General features: G+C 46.1%; 2 protein-coding genes across 5 annotated transcripts in view; both read left to right on the forward strand.

The window, feature by feature from the left end:
- The window catches only part of POLR1B (RNA polymerase I subunit B), a 35,117-nt gene extending 32,377 nt beyond the window's left edge, over window positions 1-2,740 (forward strand). The window contains 1 exon segment of the mRNA NM_001135328.1: window positions 190-2,740. Coding sequence (NP_001128800.1) covers window positions 190-1,072 — 883 coding nt within the window. The 3' untranslated portion in view covers window positions 1,073-2,740.
- A 2,698-nt stretch (window positions 2,741-5,438) lies between these two features.
- Window positions 5,439-14,413, forward strand: CHCHD5 (coiled-coil-helix-coiled-coil-helix domain containing 5). Of its 4 annotated transcripts, none has more exons than XM_002811784.6 (4): window positions 5,439-9,948; window positions 11,269-11,409; window positions 11,494-11,659; window positions 14,239-14,413. In XM_002811784.6, coding segments are annotated over exons 1-4 (333 nt in total). In that variant the 5' UTR covers window positions 5,439-9,946; the 3' UTR covers window positions 14,263-14,413. The 4 variants fall into 4 exon arrangements, with proteins under 4 accessions (XP_002811830.2, XP_009235358.2, XP_054403912.1 ...); XM_054547937.2 differs by having other exon boundaries at window positions 9,745-9,785; XM_024242375.3 differs by lacking the exon at window positions 5,439-9,948 and adding an exon at window positions 10,036-10,261.
- The last annotated feature ends 7,701 nt before the right edge of the window (window positions 14,414-22,114 follow it).

Below are 22,114 nucleotides of genomic sequence, written 5' to 3' on the forward strand. Positions count from 1 at the left end.
AGGCTGCAGTGAGCTGTAATCGCACCACCACACTCCAGCCTGGGCAACAGAGTGAGACCCTGTCTCATAAAAAAAAAAAAAAAAAAAAGTTTTACAAATATCCTTTATGAAGCACTAATTATATCAATGAAACTTATCTCTATAAGTTTAAACAAATAGGCTGACCTTATACGGTTTACTTTTTCCTAGGAGTAAAGAAAATTGTGTTGTGGATAACATCAAAGTGTGCAGTAATGACACTGGGAGTGGAAAATTCAAGTGTGTTTGCATCAGTATGAGAGTGCCTCGGAACCCAACTATCGGAGATAAATTTGCCAGTCGTCATGGGCAGAAGGGCATTTTAAGCAGATTGTGGCCGGCTGAGGACATGCCTTTTACTGAGAGTGGGATGGTCCCAGACATTCTGTTCAATCCCCATGGTTTTCCATCCCGCATGACCATTGGGATGTTAATTGAGAGTATGGCCGGGAAGTCTGCAGCTTTGCATGGTCTCTGCCATGATGCTACACCCTTCATCTTCTCGGAGGAGAACTCGGCCTTAGAATACTTTGGTGAGATGTTAAAGGCTGCTGGCTACAATTTCTATGGCACCGAGAGGTTATATAGTGGCATCAGTGGGCTAGAACTGGAAGCAGACATCTTCATAGGAGTGGTTTATTATCAGCGCTTACGCCATATGGTCTCAGACAAATTTCAAGTAAGGACAACTGGAGCCCGAGACAGAGTCACCAACCAGCCTATTGGGGGAAGAAATGTCCAGGGTGGAATCCGTTTTGGGGAGATGGAACGGGATGCGCTTTTAGCTCACGGTACATCTTTTCTCCTTCATGACCGCCTCTTCAACTGCTCGGATCGGTCGGTAGCCCATGTGTGTGTGAAGTGTGGCAGTTTACTCTCTCCACTGTTGGAGAAGCCACCCCCTTCTTGGTCTGCCATGCGCAACAGAAAATACAACTGTACTCTGTGTAATCGCAGTGACACTATCGATACTGTTTCTGTGCCTTATGTTTTTCGGTATTTTGTAGCTGAATTAGCAGCTATGAACATCAAAGTGAAACTGGATGTTGTTTAACTTGATGTTGACCTTTTGGATTAAGAGGACTATCAGATTAAAGCAAAATGTAATTTTAGTTCAATGAAGATAATATTACCAGGTTACTCTTGAGATTTTTCAAAGGTGTTAGAACTCTCAACCAAGACCTGAAAACCAAGAATGCAAGGTTTCTGAATCTCTCTGGTAGATAAACTATTGACAAGGATTTTCTGTATCTTCGTTCAAAAATTTCATGTCTTCTCAAAATATGAAATATTGATAAATGGAAGAGCATACAGTGACAAGTCTCCTTTCCAACCCCAGGTTCCCTACACCCTGCTCTCAGCAGGCAGTGACTGTCACACACCTGTTAATCCATCTTGAGCAGGACAGTCCTATACAAATAGAATGCAAGCTGTAATATAATGTAATTTTATATTTTCTTATAGCCACATTGAAGTAAAAACAAACAGGTACAGTGTTTTTTACCAGCTTTATAGAAGTACAGTTGTTACATATTTAAAGAATACAATTTGATGGGTCTGACTATATGCACACACCTTTGATACCATCACCACAATCAGCGTAATAAACATATCTGTCATCTCCACAAGTTTCCTCCTGCCCCTTTGTTTTTTGCTTTTTGGTTGCTGTTAAGTTTTTGTTTTGTCTTCTGTGGTAAGAACACTTAACTCACGACCTATCCTCTTAACAAATCTTTAGGTGTACAATATAGTATTGTTAATTACAGGCACCATGTTGTACAACAGATCTTTAGACCTTACTTGTCTTGCATAACTGAAGCTTTATACCTGTTGAACAACTCTCCATTTCCCTGGCCTCCAGCAACCACCCTTCTACTCTGTTTCTACGGGTTTGACTATTATAGATCTCTCATATAGTGGGATCATGCAATATTTGTCCTGTGACTGGCTTATTTCACTTAGCATAGTGAAATAAGATTTATCCATTTTGGAAGCTAGGCATGGTGCTGTGCATCTGTAGTCCCTGCTATTTGAGAGGCTAAGGTGGGAGGATCATTTGAGTGCAGGAGTTCAAGGCCAGCCTGGGTAATATAGGAAGACCCTGTCTTAAAGACCCTGACCTCAAGTGACCCACCCACCTCGGCTTCCCAAAGTGCTAGGATTACAGGTGTAAGCCACTGTGCCTGGCCTCCAGTGAGTATTTTATATTTAGTCTACACTTCTATACTTGGCTTTTTTCTGCTTTTATATTGATCTGCTTTCATAGCAGTGTGTAGAGTGCCGCTTATGTTTTCTTTCTTGTGTACAGTATTTTATTGTGTGGATTTACCATCCCCTGTGTATTTAAGTTGTTCCATTCTTTGGCCATTATAACTTTTTTCTGGAAATATTCTGGCGACTTATCTTTGGCCATTATAAACCGTTGATAATAGATCATCTTGTATATACTTGTGCAATTATAAGATGCTTTTTGATGATGAAAGCTTTCCTAAGGTAATTCTTTCCTGAGTTTGGTTTAGATGGTCTGTCACTAATTATAAGGCAGATAGGAAAAGACAGAAAAATCTATCATTACAAGATAGGCTTAGCAGGACGGGCACAGTGGCTCACGCCAGTTAATCCCAACATTTTAGAAGGCCTAGGCAGGAGCAGTCACTTGTGCCTAGGAGTTCTAGACCAGCCTGGGCTGAGACTTCATCTCTACAAAAAAAGCAACAATGACAAAAAAAATATAGCCAAACATGGTGGCACACCCCTGTAGTCCCAGCTACTCGGGAGGCTGAGGTGGGAGGATTGCTTGAACCCAAGAGGTCGAGGCTGCAGTGAGCCAAGATTGTGCCACCGCACTCCAGCCTGGGTGACAGAGCAGATCCCTGTCTCTATTTTGTAAATTAAAAAAGGCTGGGTTTGGTGGCTCACACCCGTAATCCCAACACTTTGGCTCAGCAGATTGCTTGAGCCCACGAATTCGAGTCCAGCCTGGACAACATGGGGAAACCCCGTCTCTACAAAAAAAATTAGCCTGGTGTGGTGGCACATGCCTGTAGTTCCAGCTACTCAGGAGGATGAGGTGGGAGACTCTCCTGAGCCTGGAAGGTCCAGGCAGTGAGCCAAGACTGTGCCACCACACTCCAGCCTGGGTGACAGAATGAGACCCTGTCTCAAAAAAAAAAAAGAAAAGGCAAAAGAAAACAATTCAATAGAAGAGATAGGCTTTGCTTCAGGAAACTGGTTGAGAAGAATAAGGAAAAACTCAATTGTACTGACTGACGTTTACCCCTGCTGTTAATAGAATCCCAACCATACACTTTCACACACTATTCCAGGTTCTGTCTACTGAATGATCCCACAGCTGAGGTCTATTGTCATCTCTCCACTTCCATTTTTAGCAGCACTAAAAACATTTCCAAAAAAAACGTTTTTTAGCTTTTTAATTGTAGATTCACCACTAAGAAATTGACATTGGGACAGTCCACAGAGCTTATTCAAATTTCACCCATTTTACATGCACTCATTTGTGTTGCATGTGGTATATAGTTCTATTTCATTTTATCACCTGTGCAGATTGATGAAAACAGCAACATAAGCAAGATACAGAGCTGTTCCGTCATCACAGAGCCATCTGCCATACTATCCTTTTATAGCCATCTCCACCTCTGTCCCCCATTTCTAACCCCTGGAAACCACTAATCTGTTCTTTATAGTTTTCTTATTTCAAGAATCTTACATAAATGGGATCATGAAGTATAACCTTTGAGAATGGCCTTTTCACTCCATTCCCTTGAGATACATCCAGGTAGTTGCATGTATCAATAGTTAATTCCTTTTTATTGCTACACAGTACTCCATAGTATGAATATACTATGTATATAGTATATATGTTCATAGTTTAACCATTCACCTTGAACATTTTGGTGTTTCCAGTGTTGGGCATTAACAATAAAGCTGATCTGAACAATCAGGTATAATAGTCCCGCTTTATCCTTGAGGATTATATCCCAAGACTCCCAGTGAGTGTCTGAAACCATGGATAGTATATACACTATCCATATGTGCTATATGTACTATATGTCCTCTATATATTTTTTCCTATACATACATACCTTTGATGTTTAATTAAGCACTGTAAGAAATTGACAGCAATAAATAGAACAATTATACTGTAATTAAATGAATGTGGCCTCAAAATGTACTGTTCTCACATATTTTCAGACTGTGGGTAACTGAAACTGCATAAAGCAAAACTGGCTGGGTGTGGCGGTGCACACCTGTAATCCCAGGACTTTGGCAGGCTGAGGTATGCAGATACTTGAGGTCAGGAGTTTGAGACCAGCCTGGCCATCATGGGGAAACCCCGTCTCTACTAAAAATACAAAAATTAGCTGGGTGTGGTGGCACACGCTTGTAATCCCAGCTACTCAGGAGGCTGAGAGAGGAGAATCACTTGAACCCAGGAGGCAGAGATTGCATTGAGCCAAGATCACACCACTGCACAGCAACCTGGGCAACAGAGCAAGACTAGAGTCTCAAAAAAAAAAAAAAAAAAAAAAAAGGAAAGCAAAATTGCAGATAAGGACGACTACTATACAGGTTATTGTGTAAACGTGTTTCATTTCCCTGGGACAAATGTTCAAGATTGGGATTGCTAGGTCATATGGTAGTTGCATATTTCATTTAATAAACTGCCAAACTTTTCAGCGTGGCTGCGCCATTTTACATTTCTACCAGCAATGTATGAGTGATTCATTTCTTGGCATTCTGACCAACCAGCATTTGGTGATGTCACTTTTTTTTTTAAGGCTAGTCAAGTGAAGCAGTGGGAATGGAAAAAGAACAAATAAATCTGTAAGTGGTTGTGATCAATTTGTTGCAAACACCATTGCACTTGGACCAGCCCACTATTTCTTATTTTAGCCATTCTGATAGATGTGTAGTGATATCTCATTGTGGCTTTAATTTGCATTTCTCTAATGGCTGAAAATGGTGAACATCTCTTCATGTGTTTATTTGCCATCTGTATATCTTCAGTGAAATGTCTGCTGTTCATTTTTTAATTGGATTGTTTGTCTTCTTACTGTTGAATTTCAAGACTTCAATATATATTCCAGATATAAAGCCTTTGTCACCCAAGTGCTTTGCAAATATTTTCTCCCAGTTCATAGTTTGTCTTTTCATCCTCTTCACAGGTATTTTGCAGAGAAACAAATTTAAATTTTGATGAAGCCCAACAGACTGGTTTTTGGTGTTGTGTCTAAGAACTCTTCACCTAGCCCAAAGATTTTCTCATATGTTATTTTCTAAAGGTTTTATAGTTTTATGCTTTATATTTAAATCTATGATCCATTTTCCACTTAGAGTTCATTTTTGTACAAAGTGTAAGGCTTAGATCAAGTTTTTTTTTTTTTTTTTTTTTTCCCAGTAGATATCCAATTGCTCCAGGACTGTTACTTGAAAACGATCCTTTCTCTACTGAATTACTTTTGCACTTCTGTCAAAAATCAGATGGCCATAGGCCGGGTGCAGTGGCTCACGCCTGTAATCCCTGCACTTTGAGAGGCTTAAGTGGGATGATTGCTTGAGCCCAGGAGTTTGAGACCAGCCTTGGCAACACAGCCAGACCCCGTCTCTACTAAAAAAATTAGCCAGGCATGGTGGTGTGCACCTGTAGTCCCAGCTCCCCAGGAGGCTGAGGTGGGAGTATCGTCTAAGCCTGGGAGTCGAGGCTGCAGTGAGCCGTGATCACGCCACTGCACTCCAGCTGGAGTGACAGGGTTTAAATCAGATGGCCATACATGTGCGGGGCTAATTTATTTTTTATTATTTCATTTTTATCTCCTTTGTTGGCTTATTAACCCTACCTCCATTTTCATTTTTTGTTGTTTCTCTTGAAATTTCTAGTGTACATCTTTAGACTTGTCACACTTTGATGTAATATTCTACCACGTCACAGGCAGTAGAACAACTTAGCAGCAGCACACACTTTCCTGGCCTTTGGCCTTTGTGCTATTTTTGTCATAAAAGTTATACTTACCATATCTGGCGATCTTGATTTCATATACCAGATTTCCATTTTCCTTCGAACTGAGGGCTTGCTTCAGTGTTTCTGAGCTTACTTAGGTGAGACCAGAGCAGCCATTAGGGCTAATTTTGCCTCACTAGAGAGGCAGTATCTTTGAGTAGTTTAGCCAGTGCACAGTGATGGTCTCTCCACTATGGCTCCAGGGATTGCTCTGCCTGCACCTTCCTAGTGGTTCCCTTGGTCTCCAGGAGTGTGTTCACAGGCATGCTGTGCGCTACACGTGCAGGAAACCCTTTGCAGGCCTGTGCCGCACTACTCTCTGGTACCCTGCCTTACAAACTCTAGCTGCCTTGGCCTCTCCAAATTCTCAACTTTGTCCCAACTCAGGGACAACCCTGGGCTACGTAGCCTAGAAAACTAACTCTCCAGACAAGCCGGGCCACCAGTGTCACTTCATTTGTCTCCTTTCTCTTGGGGACCACTGTGCTACAATGCTTGTTTCCAATGTCTGAACTCTGTTGTCTCCTATTTTGTCCAGATTTTTTAGTTGTTGATGTTTGAAGGATAAATCTACTACCTATGACATCACCACACCTGGGTAACTTTTGTACTTTTTGTAGAGACAGAATTTCGCCATGTTGCCCAGGCTGATCTCAAACTCCTGGGCTCAAGCAGTCTGCCCACCTCAGTTTCCCAAAGTGCTGAGATTTATAGGCATGAGCCACCGTACTTGGCCTATGTTTCTAATGCAGAAGCCACCACTGTATGCCACACCTGTGACTCCCATATTTGTTGTAGTAAAAGGGACTGCAGGCCAGGCGCCGTGGCTCATACCTGTAATCTCAGCACTTTGGGAGGCTGACGTGGGCAGATCACGAGGTCAGTACTTCGAGACCAGCCTGGCCAATATGGTGGAACCCCGTCTCTACTAAAAATACAAAAATTAGCCTGGCGTGGTGGTGCACACCTGTAGTCCCAGCTATTTGGGAGGCTGAGGCAGAAGAATCGCTTGAACCCGGGAGGTGGAGGTTGCAGTAAGCCGAGATCGTGCCACTGCACTCCAGCCTGGGTGACAAAGCAAGATGCCGTCTCAAAAAATAAATAAATAAAATAAAAATAAATAAAAGAGGCTGTAGAACATGACACACTGGTGGCACCAACTCCTGCCTGGTGGATGACATCTATCTTTAGACATCCCCACTCCAGGGTTGCCGGGGGTCCATCACCATTGTTGACACTTCTTCAGGTTATGATGTTATCATCCGTCCCAGTCCTATCAGTCAACTCTACAATCCTAGGTAGTCCTTGAATCTACAGTTGACCCTTAAACAATGCAGTAGAAAATCCACATATAACTTTTGACTCCCCCAGAACTTAACTATTAATAGCCTACTGTCGATCTGAAGTCTACATAAACAGTAGATTAACACATATTTTGTATGTTATATGCATTATATACTGTATTCTTGCAATAGTAAAGTAGAGAGAAGAAACTTATTAAGGAAATCATAAGGATGATAAAATATACTATTCATTAAGTGGAAGTGGATCATCATAAAGGCCTTCATCCTTGTCCTCTTCACATGGAGTAGGCTGAGGAGAGGAGGGGTGTTTGGTCTTGCTGTCTCAGAGTGACAGAGGCAGAAGAAAATCTGAGTATAAGTGGACCAGTACAGTTTAAATCCATGTTGTTCAAGGGTCAACTGTAAACTGTTTTATTTAATGGGCAACCCATGCACCCAAGTGGTTATAAGTGGTACTACAAAATGTATTATAAAAATACCGTAGATTTTTTTTTTTTTGAGACAGAGTCATGCTCTGTCACCCAGGCTGGAGGGCAATTGTGTGGTCTCGGCTCACTACAACCTCCGCAGCAATTCTCATGCCTCAGCCTCCTGAGTTGCTCCAGGACTACAGGTGCCTGCCACCATGCCTGGCTAATTTTTTGTATTTTTTGTAGAGACAGGGTTTCACCATGTTAGCCAGACTGCTCTCGAACTCCTGACCTCAAGTGATCCGCCCACCTCGACCTCCCGAAGTGCCGGGATTACAGGTGTGAGCCACTGAAACCAGTTGAACACAATCTTTACCTTCCATGTAGTGATTTATGTCTTTGCTGTAACTCCTGTCCACCTAAAATGTACAAAACCAAACTGTAATTCTACTGTCTCAGGCACACTTTCTCAGGACCTGTTGAGCCTGTGTTCCCCAGGCCATGGTCACTCATATTGGCTCAAAATAAACCTCTTTAAAACATTTCAGTTTGGTTTTTCTGTTAACAGGTGGTTAATTTTTCCTAGTTCTTTAATGGGATCTCTAGAAACCAGGTTTAAGACAATTGATTTTTTTTTGCTTTCTCGGTCAAATAAGAAAATTTCAGAAACTCCCTCCCTGTGCACCTGTGGGCATCCCCACCCCCACACACCAACAAGACAAGGTTAGACAGATCTGAGGCAGCTTCTAAGGCCTTTCAGCATGTCAAAATGCATCTTTGGGGTATCCGTTTCTGAGTACCAACAAGGGAACGGAATGGGTTAAGATTTCATTCTCCCAGCAGAGGAAAATCTAGGGATTCAGTCTACATTTGAAGCCAAAAACAGTAATCTGACTCCTTCCAGACCTTTAAATGTTGATCCCTTCCCCTCTTCTCCCATCAGACATACACTTGGAAGTTTAAGAAGAATGGAGGGATTTCAAGGTGTAAAGCTTTCTTTCTGTGCAATGACCAGTGCTGGTCCTCAGATGTCAACTGCCAACCAGGGTAGCTCATGGTTACAACCTTCCGTACAGCTCTCACTTATCCAGAACTCCTGAGGCTCCAAGCTCAGTATCAAACTGTTCACTTGCACTATGTCCTCTATGATGTCACTGTCATCATCATTTTACAGACACACTGCGACTCCAAGTGGTCGTTACTAGTTCACAGTCAAGTAGCTCTCGTTCATCTTCAACTCTATGATTAACTGCAAAATGTTCTGCTCATTTTGACTAGAGTCTTGAAAGATCTGCAAACTAAATGGCAGGACTGATGCTCAGTTCTCTGACCAGGGGATATCCAGTCTCTTATGTGGGGAAACTCACGCCCAGGTCTAACCTCACACTTTTAAGACAGATGAGAAGGGAGGGGGAAATGTTGCTACACTAGGAGGAATTAATTACAAAGAGAGAAAGTAACTAGCTTGATAGTTTCATGGAGTCAGGATTAAACGCCATGTCTGTCCTGGCCTATGCTAAGGGTTGGAGAAACGTCTGGGTCCCAGGCTGGGTAAATGGGAGGCCCAAGCCGAATTAGTTCGGCTCTTGGTTTGACTCCCTCTTCCCTCCTGTTCCAAGCGCTCGCATGAACCAGGGTGGCAGGAGGATTATCAGCGTCTGCGCAAGGCCGATGGTGGCAGCGCGGCGTTAGGAATCAGGCCCCCTATCCCTGAGCCCAATAGCCTACCGCCACAGCACCCAACCAAAATGGGAACAACATGTTGAGACGCTGCAGCAACAGCAGACGCTTCCCACCAGCTCCAGTCGGAGATTTGGAGCGCTTGTGTCTGCGGCTCAATCCCGTGAGGTGCCGCGCAACTCGGCGGCGCATTCTCTTTGGAGCCGAGGAACCACCATACTTTCCATTGCTTACTTCCGTTGAACCCCAGGCGCTGCCATGGCAAGCCGGAAATAGGGATAAAGCAATTTAGCCAGAAGAGGGCGGAAGTGGCTACTCAGGGCGCCGCCATGACGAGCCGGGCCGGAAGAAGAGGTAGGGCGCCGCCATGACAGATTAGTCCTAAAGGGAACGGGGTTGTTAGTTCAATTGGCTACCGGAAAAAACCAGGCTGGGCTGGGCGCCGCCATGACAACCGATACCGGAAAAGGCGGGTCGTTCCCCCCGGACAGCCCTACGCCGGCAAAGGTCTCGAGATGTGAGTAGTGAGAGCGCCTACCCCATACGTGCTGCCGCTCCCCTTCTCTTACCCAGTGATCTAGACCTAGTCTAGGACCTCTGGAATTAGGACCAGCCTCCCTCCTTCTGGGAGATCTGACCCTCAGGATTCAACGCCTTCCCTCACGAGCTCCAACCCTCTGCATGCCCAAGCCCCGCCCTCTAAGCGTTTAGGCCTCGCCCCCTCTCGCGCGGCTTGGGACCTAGGTCCAGCCACTCTTCACCCAAGCTCCGTCGCCAGTACCCCAGGTCCGGCCTTCACACCGAAATCCTAAGACTACAGACTTATTTAGGTACCTCAACCCTACACCCGTCCTCAGAGCTCCAGGTTCCTCCCCCTTGATCACCAAACTTTACCTTTTGAACTTTCCAGGTCTGCCTAGGACCCCAGTCCTCACCTATAGGGTCCATAGACTTATTCCTAGACCACTCTGACCTTGCCCGGGATTCCCACAGCACCAACCTCATCCAGGGCTTCCAGACCTCACGCCCCTGGGACCTTGAGTTCCGCACCAGGGCCTTAGGTTTTATCTTGAAGACTCTTTGGCTAAGACACTCTTCCCCAGGACCTGAGACCCCACCTCTTGGAGCTCTAAACCTCACTTTTAGAACCCCCAAACCCATTAAGGGCTCTCAAGCTCTCCCTGGAATTCTAGATCTTACTTCTAAGGCCCCAAGTCTTCTGGGCATGATCCCCAGGCCTACTAGGGGATGCCTGGATCTCAAGGCCTGTCTTCTAGGACCCCAAAGGCCTACCTTAGATTAATCAGACCTTGTTTTAGAACCTCCACTCTCTCCCCTGAAGCTCCCCTCCTGCTTTACAAGCCCCAGGGCTCGGCCTCACCTCTACACTTCTTTGGCCCCATCTCAGGATCCTTCAGATTCCCACATCTGCCCTGAACGCCTAGTCCTGCTTCAGACCTAGACCAGAACTCCCTTTCTTTGCCGAGCACCATAGCTTATGCCTGTAATCCCAGCACTTTGGGAGGTCTAAGCAGGAGGATCGCTTGAGCCCAGGGGTTCAATACCAGCTTGGGCAACATAGCACGACCCTGTCTCTACAAAACATAAAAAATTAGCTGGGCATGGTGGCTCAGGCCTGTGGTCCCAGCTACTTAGGAGGTTGAGGCAGGAAGATCACTTGAATCCAGGAGCTGGTGGCTACAGTGAGCTATGATCGTGCCACTGCACTCCAGCCTGGGCCACAGTGAGACCCTGTCTCTAAAAAATAAAAAAAAAAAAAAGAATTCCCTTGCTTGCCTGCTGCCTGGAATGATCCTCAGCCCATCCTGTCCCACAGGCAGGCGGCCCTAGAGGTCACCGCTCGCTACTGTGGCCGGGAGCTGGAGCAGTATGGCCAGTGTGTGGCGGCCAAGCCGGAATCCTGGCAGCGGGACTGTCACTACCTTAAGATGAGCATTGCCCAATGCACATCCTCCCAGTGAGTGTGGGCAAGTATGAGACAGTGTGGGGGTGGGCAGTGGGGTGGGAATCTCCTAGGGGCTGAACTGCCGTACCCCCACAGCCCAATCATCCGCCAGATCCGCCAGGCCTGTGCTCAGCCTTTTGAGGCCTTCGAGGAGTGTCTTCGACAGAACGAGGCAGCTGTGGGCAACTGTGCGGAGCATATGCGCCGCTTCCTGCAGTGCGCTGAGCAAGTGCAGCCGCCACGCTCACCTGCACCTGTGGAGGTAAGAGGGGCTCACCTCAGTTCATCTCTTTTCTCCATAACATCCCCTTCATCCTTCTGGTTGTTCAGGGTAAAGACTTTGGAGTTATCCTCAGCCCCACCCCACCACCACACGGGCCTTTGCCATGCATCCAGAATCCAGAACATCATCACTTCTTGCCCCATGTAGCCCCTGCTTTAATCCACCACCACCCTCACCGTCCACCTCCAGGATACCTGCCTCAGCCTTCTCCCTGGTTTCCCTTCCTCCCTCTTTTGTTGCCTCCATAAAGCGGCCTGGGTGAGCATGTAAGGACTGAAATCTGGTCTCATCCCACCTATGCTTAAAGCTCTCCAGTCGCTTTGTGTCACATTGAGAACAAAATTCCATGTCCTTGCTGGGTTCTCTGTGTTCTTCCCTAGGCTGACTTCATCTGCCTTCTCCCTCACCCTCTCTCTTCTTTCTCATTACTCCTCATCTGCAACTGGAGAGGGGCTAGGCTGGGGTGGCCAAAAAAAGGTCACTCTTTTAAATGTATCTAGTATGTAAACCAGATATACAATATATCTGTGATGTGTAAGTTTCATGGTTGGGCAATTAGAACAAAAGTCTAAAATGACTCCTTGAGGAGAGGCAGTAACTGAAAAAGGTTGAAAAATGCTCTTTTAGGTGTTTACTGCCCTCCTTGCTGGACTGTGAGCTCCAAAAGTGAAAGTCACATCTTTCCCCAGCCCCTGTGAGTAACCTCTCCTGGGGCCCTCTCTCTGCCCCTGCAGTCCTGTCTTCTCTCTTGGACCACCTGGCCATCCTTCTCCTGGGCCCCATGCTCCATCTTGACTTTCCAGTCATTCTTGGTGATCATCCTAGACTGATCTCAGAGGAAATCTGACCATGTTCTGCTTCTACTTTCAAACCTTTCCATGGTTCTCACTTCCACCAGCCCAAGTCTTAACGCCAGCACAGCCCACAGGGCCCTGTGGGATGCAGTCCCTGCGACCCGTGGTCCCACCTCTCCTCACTTTCCCTCTTAAGCTCTTTGTTCCAGTCCCAGTGAACATGCAGTTACTCAAGTGCATGTCTCCGCTGCTTCTGTCCAGCTGTTTCCCTCTGCCCGGACTGCCCTTCCTAATCCATCTCCTGGCTAATTCCTATTCCAGCTTAGACGGCACGTCTCTCAGAAACCCTCCCTGATGTCCCACCCACTTCCCGCCCCTGTCTTCAAGTTCCCAAGGTCCCTGAGCCCCTCCATCAAGGCTCACATCCTATGCCCGTGTCAGGGGAGCTCTTGGCTGAAGATTGGGGTGATGCCCTTCTTACCAGGCCCTATAGGCATTAATTGTTTCTGTAAGGCAAGGATAAGTGAATAGTTCAGACCCCTAGGGCAGAAACTACGACCACTGAGAGCCGGAAGGAACTTAATTCTCCTCAGGAAACGTTACCTAACGATCACATACTGTTCTCAGTCAGCTGCTGGGGACATTTCTCTCTTTCAAGTTTTTTGGGCATCTGAACAGTAAAGACCCCATCCTCCTATCTTAGAGCCATTTGCTGCTTCCCTCCCTGGACCAGCAACCAGCCTCTCTCAAGTCTCCCTGTGGCCACCCCTGCCCTGACAGTCTTCTCTTCCCTGGCAGCCAAAGGAGCTTTTAAAAATGGGAATTAGGGCCGGGTGCAGTGGCACATGCCTGTAATCCCAGCACTTGGGGAGGCCGAGGTGGGTGGATCACCTGAGGTCAGGAGTTTGAGACCAGCCTGGCCAACATGGTGAAACCCCATCTCTACTAAAAATACAAATATTAGCCAGGTGTGGTGGCAGGTACCTGTAATCCCAGCTACTTGGGAGGCTGAGGCAGGAGAATTGCTTGAACCCAGGAGGCAGCGGTTGCAGTGAGCCAAGATTGCACCATTGCACTCTAGCCTGGGCGATAGAGCGAGACTCTGTCTTCCAAAAAAAAAAAAAAAAAAAAGGGAATTAGGTCACATCTCTCCCCTTTAAAACCTTCTTGTGGCGGCTTTCCAGTGCACTCAGAGTAACTACAATCAGCTCCTCCTCATCATCCCCTCCTTCCTGGGGATGGCATCCCAGTTACAATTTTTCCTTCCTAGCTAGGGGCAGTGAGATTTGGGTGTCCCACGTTGTCTGGTCTACACAATAGCGAACACAAACATTCTCATCTCCTACAGCATGGCATACAGACTTTACAGAATGTCCTGTGTTTTTGTGGCTGACAATCGAAGTGGTACATGTCCCTCCCATTCCGCACACACCTCTGCTCTTTACCCTGATTAAATTTTCTTCATCGAATTTCTTGAATGTTGACATATTTATTGTCCGTCTCTCCCTGCTTGAGTCAGAGAGTTTTGCCTGCTGGGTACACGGCAGGTGCTCAGTAAATACAGCAGAATGGCGCCTTCCCTGCCCCCCATGACACTTCACCACAGCTGACTTTTTCACATAGCTCAGGGTCAAGGTCATTGCCCGACACCCTTCTCCCTCCAGACTGTGGGCTCTGCAGGGTCTCCCTCTGTGGTGTCTACATAGGCTCCCCAGGCTGGGCACAGAGGAGGTGCTACTAGATGTTGATGTGCTTTCTCCACAGGCACAGCCACTTCCTGCCTCCTGAGGACTCCTCTGACTGCAGGAAAACTGGACATGAATGACTGCCCCCCCGCCCCTCCCCTGCAGAGTGGCCAGATGGAGTCCTGAGCCCTGGCCATGGGCCTGGCTTTCCTGGATATCAGGACTTCCAATAAATAAAGACTCTGTATACTGGGCTTTGATTCCTGCCATCCGTACCTGAGAGGGCCCTAGGAGAGCTGGCTGGGCAGAGTCATCTGTTCCCCAGCTTCACCGGGTGTGCCAAGGAAGTGCCTGGGAAGAGCAGGACTCTGCAGCTGTGCCCCAGGGTTGAGACTACCCTGCCTCCCTTGTGAATTCTGCCACACAGCCGTTTCCTGACTTCTGCTGCATGTGCGTGGGGGAAAGACCCTTGCTCCCTTCCACTCTAGCATTCCCCAAATTGTTATTTTTTTTTAATATAGATATGTTTTATTTTATTTTTTATTTTTTGTTTTTGAGACGGAGTCTCGCTGTCGCCCAGGTTGGAGTGCAGTGGCGCGATCTCGGCTCACTGCAGGCTCCGCCCCCCGGGGTTCACGCCATTCTCCTGCCTCAGCCTCCCGAGTAGCTGGGACTACAGGCGCCTCGCCCGGCTAATTTTTTTTTTTTTTGTATTTTTAGTAGAGACAGGGTTTCACCGTGTTAGCCAGGATGGTCTCGATCTCCTGACCTTGTGATCTGCCCGCCTCGGCCTCCCAAAGTGCTGGCATTACAGGCGTGAGCCACCACGCCCGGCCTATATATATATTTTAAAGACAAGGTCTTGCTCTGTTGCCCAGGCTGGAGTACAGTGGTGCAATGATAGCTTACTGCAGCCTCAAACTCCTGGGCTCCAGTGATCCTCTGCCTCAGCCTCCAGAGTAGCTAGTACTACAGTAAGCCGCTTGACACAGTGCCTGGCTGCATTCTCCAAATCTGTATTCAGTTTTCTGGAGGCTTGGGTGGGTGATAAATAATATGCCTCTTTCCTTGCTGAATTCAGAATCAGCTGGGCAACAGTTAGAGGCATTAGGCAGTGGAGATGAAAATACTGGCTTTATTATTGAAAACAACTGCATGGAAGGATGTATGGCTTAGAAGGCTATGTAGTGGATTTCTTTTCTTTCTTTCTTTCTTTTTTTTTTTTTTTTCCTCGAGACGGAGTTTCACTCTTGGTGCCCAGGCTGGAGTGCAATGGCGTGATCTTGGCTCACCGCAACCTCTGCCTCCTGAGTTCAAGCAATTCTCCTGCCTCAGCCTCCTGAGTAGCTGGGATTACAGGTATCTGCCACCATGCCTGGCTAATTTTTGTATTTCTAGTAGAGATGGGGTTTCACCATGTTGGTCAGGCTGGTCTCAAACTCCTGACCTCAGGTGATCCGCCCACCTCAGCCTCCCAAAGTGCTGGGATTACAGGCACCCACCGCCATGCCCGGCTAATTTTTGTATTTCTAGTAGAGACGGAGTTTCACTATGTTGGTCAGGCTGGTCTCTAACTCCTGACCTCAGGTGATCTGCCCACCTCAGCCTCCCAAAGTGCTGGGATTATAGGCGTGAGCCACCGCTTCTGGCCTATGCACTGGATTTCTGTTCTTAGTTTCCAGTTTTCCAGAAGCCAACTCAGAATTTGAGTGCAGATGGTAATTTGAATTTGATTCCAGAAACACTGATAGAGGAATGGAGAAGGGAGACATAGAGAGGAAGGCAGTCAATAAAAGGTGCATTATCAAGCGAGTTACCACTCTGGGCAACTGGGACTCAGTCCCACTGGGGACCTGTGGGGGACTTTATAGAACATAACCCAGTTACCCTATCAAGGAGCAAGGGAATTGTGTTTATCTACCAACTTCCCATATGTCATTAAGGGGTATTTTCATGGGCATTGACTGGTACTTCTGGCCTGCCCTTTATAGGCCCAGTTTACTTCTGCCATCAGAAGAGGGCCGTAAGCAGAGTGTAATGGGATCAAGTGAGCAGCCTTAAACATGCGGAAGAGATGCTGAGTGGATCTGGGCAGGTACCAACAGTGGCTGCTGTGGCTTCTTCATGCTTCTCAGGAATACAGGCTCCTGCTGTTTGATACAGGCTCCCCAGTAGGGACTGGTCCTAAAGAATAGAAAGCAGACAGGCATGTATGCAATAGAGGAGGAGACCCCAGAGTGCTGAGCTGAGCATGCCCATGGCCTGCACCCACATTCACCATTCAGATGAGGCCCTCCTCCCTGGAGGTGATCCCAAACCTCTGGAAATTGGAGTAACTGGCCATTTGATACCCAAGGGTTATGCTCAGCTTGGAAGAATGAGCCTGGCCTATGGGAGTCTCTTCTAAGGATTAATCTCCAAGACAAAGGAAGTTGTTTATTGGTTTAGGAGCCGGGTAGAAATCCTGTAAGTTCAGGGTTGCAAGATTTTATACCATTTGTCTGAGCTAGGAGGAAACCCAGGTAGTGGAGAGAGAATTGTGATCAGTTCCTGTAACCTGCCACAATCCCTGGTGGACTGAAGAAAGGGGGGCGAACGTGGGAATAAAAGACAAGAGGCAAAAGAGTATATTTGGAAGAGGGGGTCAGGGGGCACCTTGCCTCTAGTGGACAAAGGCCCTGAGCTTTACACAGCTTTCTGTATTTATTAGGCAAAAGAGATAGCGAGAAGGGGGGTAGAAGAAGAGGTCAGCTGCTCGGTCCAGAGTAGGCTTGCAAGACTGCATTCTCTAGATGTCCCAGTAGATAACCTCAAGGAGCTCGGCACCAGGAAGCGATTGCCCTTATCAAACCTTCTGGGGCAGGCACAGAAGTGAGTTTGCCCACATTCCATACTAATGGTAAACAGTTTGCTGTTTGATCATATAGCCTCAGTGGAATGCTGAGTTGGTCACATCCCACAGGCCTTTGGCTCCCTGCAAGTTCCTGTCCCTGAAAGGGTCTGGATCCTGGTGGCTTTTTGTTTCCAGCTGTAGCTTCCATGGGCTGTGGTGGATGTTTTCAGCCCACTCCACTTGCTTGAGTAAGCTTGAGTGGGGTTCTATGTCATGCAACTAAAAGAAGTGTGATTAAAACAGACAAAATGGAGATCCAGACTACACTTTAGAACATCTCTATGTGCCCTCTCTTACAATAGGCTAGAATAGCTTCTTTATATGATGGTCTCAGGGGTCCAAGAGAGTGAAAATGGAAACTTCAGACATCACTTTTACCACATTCTATTGGTCAAAGCAGTCATGAGCCCAGCTGAGATTAAAGAGATGGGGAGACTTTACTTCTTGATAGCATTTGGCTGCAAAAAAAATTGTGCCTATATTTAAATTACTGCAACAACTTCATAGTGTCTCTTCTTGTGTCAGTTTTGATATTTGAAGGTGGGGGTCTTTGGGAGGTAATTAAGATTAGACAAGGTCATCAGGGTGGGGCCACCATGATGGGACTGGTGGTTTTATAAGAAAAGGAAAAAAGACCTGAACTGGTCTGCTCTTACCCTTTCACCATGTGATGTTCTCTGCCATGTTATGATGTGGCACGAAGGCCCTCACCAGATGCAGGCATCGTGCTCTTGGACTTCCCACTCTCCTGAACTATAAGAAATAATTTTCTTTTTAGTAAATTACCCTGTCTATTGTATTCTGTTATAGCAACAGAAAATAGACTAAAACAAACATCTACATTTTCAAATTTCCATCAACCTGTTAGTAATATCCTCATAGTATATTTTTAAGGTTTGTAGAATCTGTAGTGATAACCCCCTTTTCATTTCTGACACTGGTTATTGGTATGCTTTTTTTTTTTATCGATTTTGAGAGAGGGTTATCAATTTTGTTAATCTTCACAGAAATTACTTTTGGCTTTGTTGACACTTTATTTTGTACATTTGTTTTTAACTAGTTCTCTTCTCACTCTGTCGCCCAGGCTAGAGTGCTGTAGCGCGATCTTGGCTCACTGCAACCTCCGCCTTCCAGGTTCAAGTGATTCTCCTGCCTCAGCCTCCTGAGTAGCTGGGATTACAGGTGCCCACCACTACACTCGGCTAATTTTTGTATTTTTAGTAGAGACAGGGTTTCACCATGTTGGCCAGGCTGGTCTCGAACTCCTGACCTCGTGATCCACCCACCTTGGCCTCCCAAAGTGGTGGAATTACGGGCGTGAGCCACCACGTCCAGCTAGTTCTCTTATTTTCTTCTTTCTTTAGATTTAATTGTCTGTTTCTACCTTTTTGAAATGAATGTTTAGCTCACTGGTTTTCAGCCTTTTTTCTTTTTTCGTTTTTTGTTTTTTTGGTTTTTTTGAGGCAGAATCGTGCTCTGTTGCCCAGGCTGGAGTGCAGTGGCGCGATCTTGGCTCACTGCAAGCTCTGCCTCCTGGGTTCATGCCATTCTCCTACCTCAGCCTCCCGAGTAGCTGGGACTACAGGCGCCCGCCACCACGCCCGGCTAATTTTTTGTATTTTTAGTAGAGACGGGGTTTCACCGTGTTAGCCAGGATGGTCTCCATCTCCTGACCTCATGATCCACCCGCCTCGGCCTCTCAAAATGCTGGGATTACAGGCGTGAGCCACCGCGTCCGGCTTTCTTTTCTAATACACTTAAATTTGCCACAAAGCATGACTTTGTTTGTTTTTTTTCAAGATATATAATTTTACTTATCCCATAACTGTGAAGAAATAACAAATCATTCTTCAAAATAGAAGATAAAATAACTATAATAACAACAAAAACCCATGAATACATTGTTCTAACTTAGCCAATAGTCACATTTCCTTCTTGCCATCTCTGCCTATAGTAGTCCTGCTCCTTGAATGTCTTTTTCTTTCAATCTCCTTTTGCTCCTTATTTTCCCTTCTCTACTCTCTTTTGATTTCTCTATTGACCTCAGATTGTTTAGAAGTTTAGAGTCGTATTTCTTAATTTCTAAACATAAGGAGGGTTTTTTTTTAGTTATCTTGCTTAATTGCAATTGGGTTGGGAACATTTTATATGATTTTAATCTTTTGAAATGTGTCGAGCCTTTATGGCTTGGCATATGCTCAGCTTTTGTTAATGTGCCATATGTATGTGCTTGAATCATAATCCTTGGTTCATGATGCACTGTCTTAGCTCAGGTTCCCCCAGAAACAGACCCTGGGACAGAGAATTAGAGGTTGATCCCGGTAAGCATTACTAGGGCAGTGGGAAGTAAGACAGGGACAGTCGTCTTGAGTACAGTTTTCCATACTGTTTCAACAAGTGTCAGAATAATTTTTTAATGGCCCTCCACATTTCCACTCTTCTTTCTTCTTTACATGGACTCTGCAGGTTTCTTCCTAGCTCTCTGGCTATGCCACCACCTTCTCCCACCCAGCCGTGACATAATGATTTTCTTCAAGGCTTACACCAGGCCTCTTCTTATTCTCTACTCTCTGCAGTGATCTCCTTCCTAGAGAATATCAGATAAGTCATTGGTTCACAGATGGTTATCTCCAGCCCTGGCTTCTGCCTTGGGCTTCCACCTGCTGCCATGGACCTTCATATAGATTTCTCAAAGGGAGCACTAAGTCCCAATGTGTCCGGAATTGCAGCAGGCATTATTTTCCCCAGCTTGTCATTCTCACCACCATTTCTTTGCACCCTGCCCCTGCAGAAGGTTTGGTATTGTTATTGTTGTTGCTGTTCTTTTTCTTAGAAGGCCTCACTCCATCTTAAGCCTGGATATACAATTCCCCTTTTGTTCATTTTTTTTTTATTTATTTTTTTTATAGTCTGGGTATACAGTTCCCCTTTTGTTCATTTTATTTATTTGTTTGTTTATTTATTTATGAGACGGGGTCTCACTCTGTTGACCAGGCTGGAGTGCAGTGATGTGATCTCGGCTCACTGCCACCTCCACCTCCTGGGCTCAGATGATCCTCCCACCTCAGCCTCCTGAGTAGATGAGACTACAGGCACGCATGCCCAGCTAATTTTTGTCTTTTTAGTAGAGATGGGGTTTCACCATGTTGTCCAGGTTGTTCTCTAACTCCTGAGCTCAAGAAATCTGCCTGCCTTGGCCTCCCAAAAGTGCTGGGATTACAGGAGTGAACCACCATGCCCAGCCCCTTTTGTTTATTTTAAAGCTGAAATGAGGACTCAATTAATTTTGTTGTAGTCTTGTCTGGTGAGGGGCGATTCTTCACCCTTGCTGCCGTCCTTCACACTCTTCCTATTTTCTAAATATGCAGTCATTTAGATCACATCACCTGTATGAATAAAAGCCTTTCATGTCGGCTGCATTCTTAAGGCTTCTAACTTTTTGCAATTCACCAGTTACGTCTAGTTGTATCTGTGGATTCCTGCACCATTGCAGATGTGAAGCAGGAGAAAAGAACAGTTTTCTTTTCATCTTTTTTTTTTTTTCTGAGACAGAATCACTCTATGGCCCAGGCTGGAGTGCAATGGCGTGGTCTCGGCTCACTGCAAGGACTGTCTCCTGGGTTCAAGTATTACTCCTGCCTCAACCTCCTGAGTAGCTGGAATTATAGACATGTACCACCACACCCAGCTAATTTTTTTGTATTTTTAGTAGAGATGGGGTTTCACTATGTTGGCCAGGCTGGTCTCAAACTCCTAACCTCAAGTGATCTGCCCTCCTCGGCCTCCCAAAGTGCTGGGATTCCAGGCGTGAGCCACCACACCCGGCCTTCATTTTTGTTTTGAAGGAATTGCCTCCTACCCCTTAAGTCCTGCAGTCCCTGAACTTGACCTTATCTGCAGCAAAGATGAGAAAGGGGGAAGGTATGATAAAAGGAGAAAATACTTGCCAATGTTTTCTAAATTAACTCATGACATTAAAATTTAACATTTTCTGCATTTCCTGATCACAGACCTGTCTTTTACTCAGTTGTGGGCATGCAATTTTTTTTTTTTTTTTTTTTGAGGTGGAGTCTCGCTCTGTCGCCAGGCTGGAGTGCAGTGGTGCAATCTCAGCTCACTGCAACCTCCACCTCCCGAGTTCAAGTGATTCTCCTGCCTCAGCCTCCTGAGTAGCTGGGACCACAGGCATACGCCACCACGCCCAGCTAATTTTTGTAGTTTTAGTAGAGATGGGGTTTCACCATGTTGGCCAGGATGGTCTCAATCTCCTGACCTCATGATCCACTTGCCTCGGCCTCCCAAAGTGCTGGGATTACAGGCGTGAGCCACCACGCCCAGCCTGGGCAGGCATATTTTATGGATCTTAACTCAACTTTTAAATTTTCTTTGAGCATTTGGGAATTTTGTGAAAGTACTTTGTTAGTTTCTATTAGTGTCCTCTATATCCAAAATTGTCATTAAAGAATGCTGTTTCCCATCTCTGAGGAGTTTGTGAATTCAGGCTGGGCGTGGTGGCTCACGCCTGCAATCCCAGCACTTTGGGAGGCCATGGCAGGCTGATTGTTTAAGGTCAGGAGTTCAAGACCAGCTTGGCCAACATGGTGAAACCCCGTCTGTACTAAAAAAACAAAAATTAGCTGGGCATGGTGGCAGGTGCCTGTAATCTCAGCTATGCGGGAGGCTGAGGTAGCAGGATGGCTTAAGCCTGGGAGGCAGAGGTTGCAGTGAGCCGGGATCACGATGCCACTGCACTCCAGCGTGGGTGACAGAGTGAGACTCTGTCTCAAAAAAAAAAAAAATGTATGAATTCACATTGTGCACAGGAAGAAAATTATGTGAATGTCCTTTCTCACAGGGAGAGGCCTTCCCTGGCCTTGCTCCCCTTGGGCTGCCATCTGCATGGGGCTTTCTTAGGTATCAAGGCCACCTCAGTTTGGAGAGATGCCAGAAGTGGAAGTGTCACCCAGACCATGTTTTCATTCTGCTTGTCTATATTAGATCAAAGTCAGAGAGAGAATCTCAGTTCATAGAGGGAACACTTTATAACCTGTGTTTATGGAGG

The sequence above is a fragment of the Pongo abelii genome, chromosome 12 (genome assembly GCF_028885655.2).
Source record: "Pongo abelii isolate AG06213 chromosome 12, NHGRI_mPonAbe1-v2.0_pri, whole genome shotgun sequence".
In the NCBI taxonomy this organism is placed as follows: domain Eukaryota; kingdom Metazoa; phylum Chordata; class Mammalia; order Primates; family Hominidae; genus Pongo; species Pongo abelii.

What these genes read in the sequence shown, in the direction of transcription:
- CHCHD5 (XM_009237083.3), top strand. An exon ending in GCCCAATGCACATCCTCCCA is followed by an intron (nt 11,410 to 11,493) that starts GTGAGTGTGGGC and finishes GTACCCCCACAG; the next exon opens with CCCAATCATCCGCCAGATCC.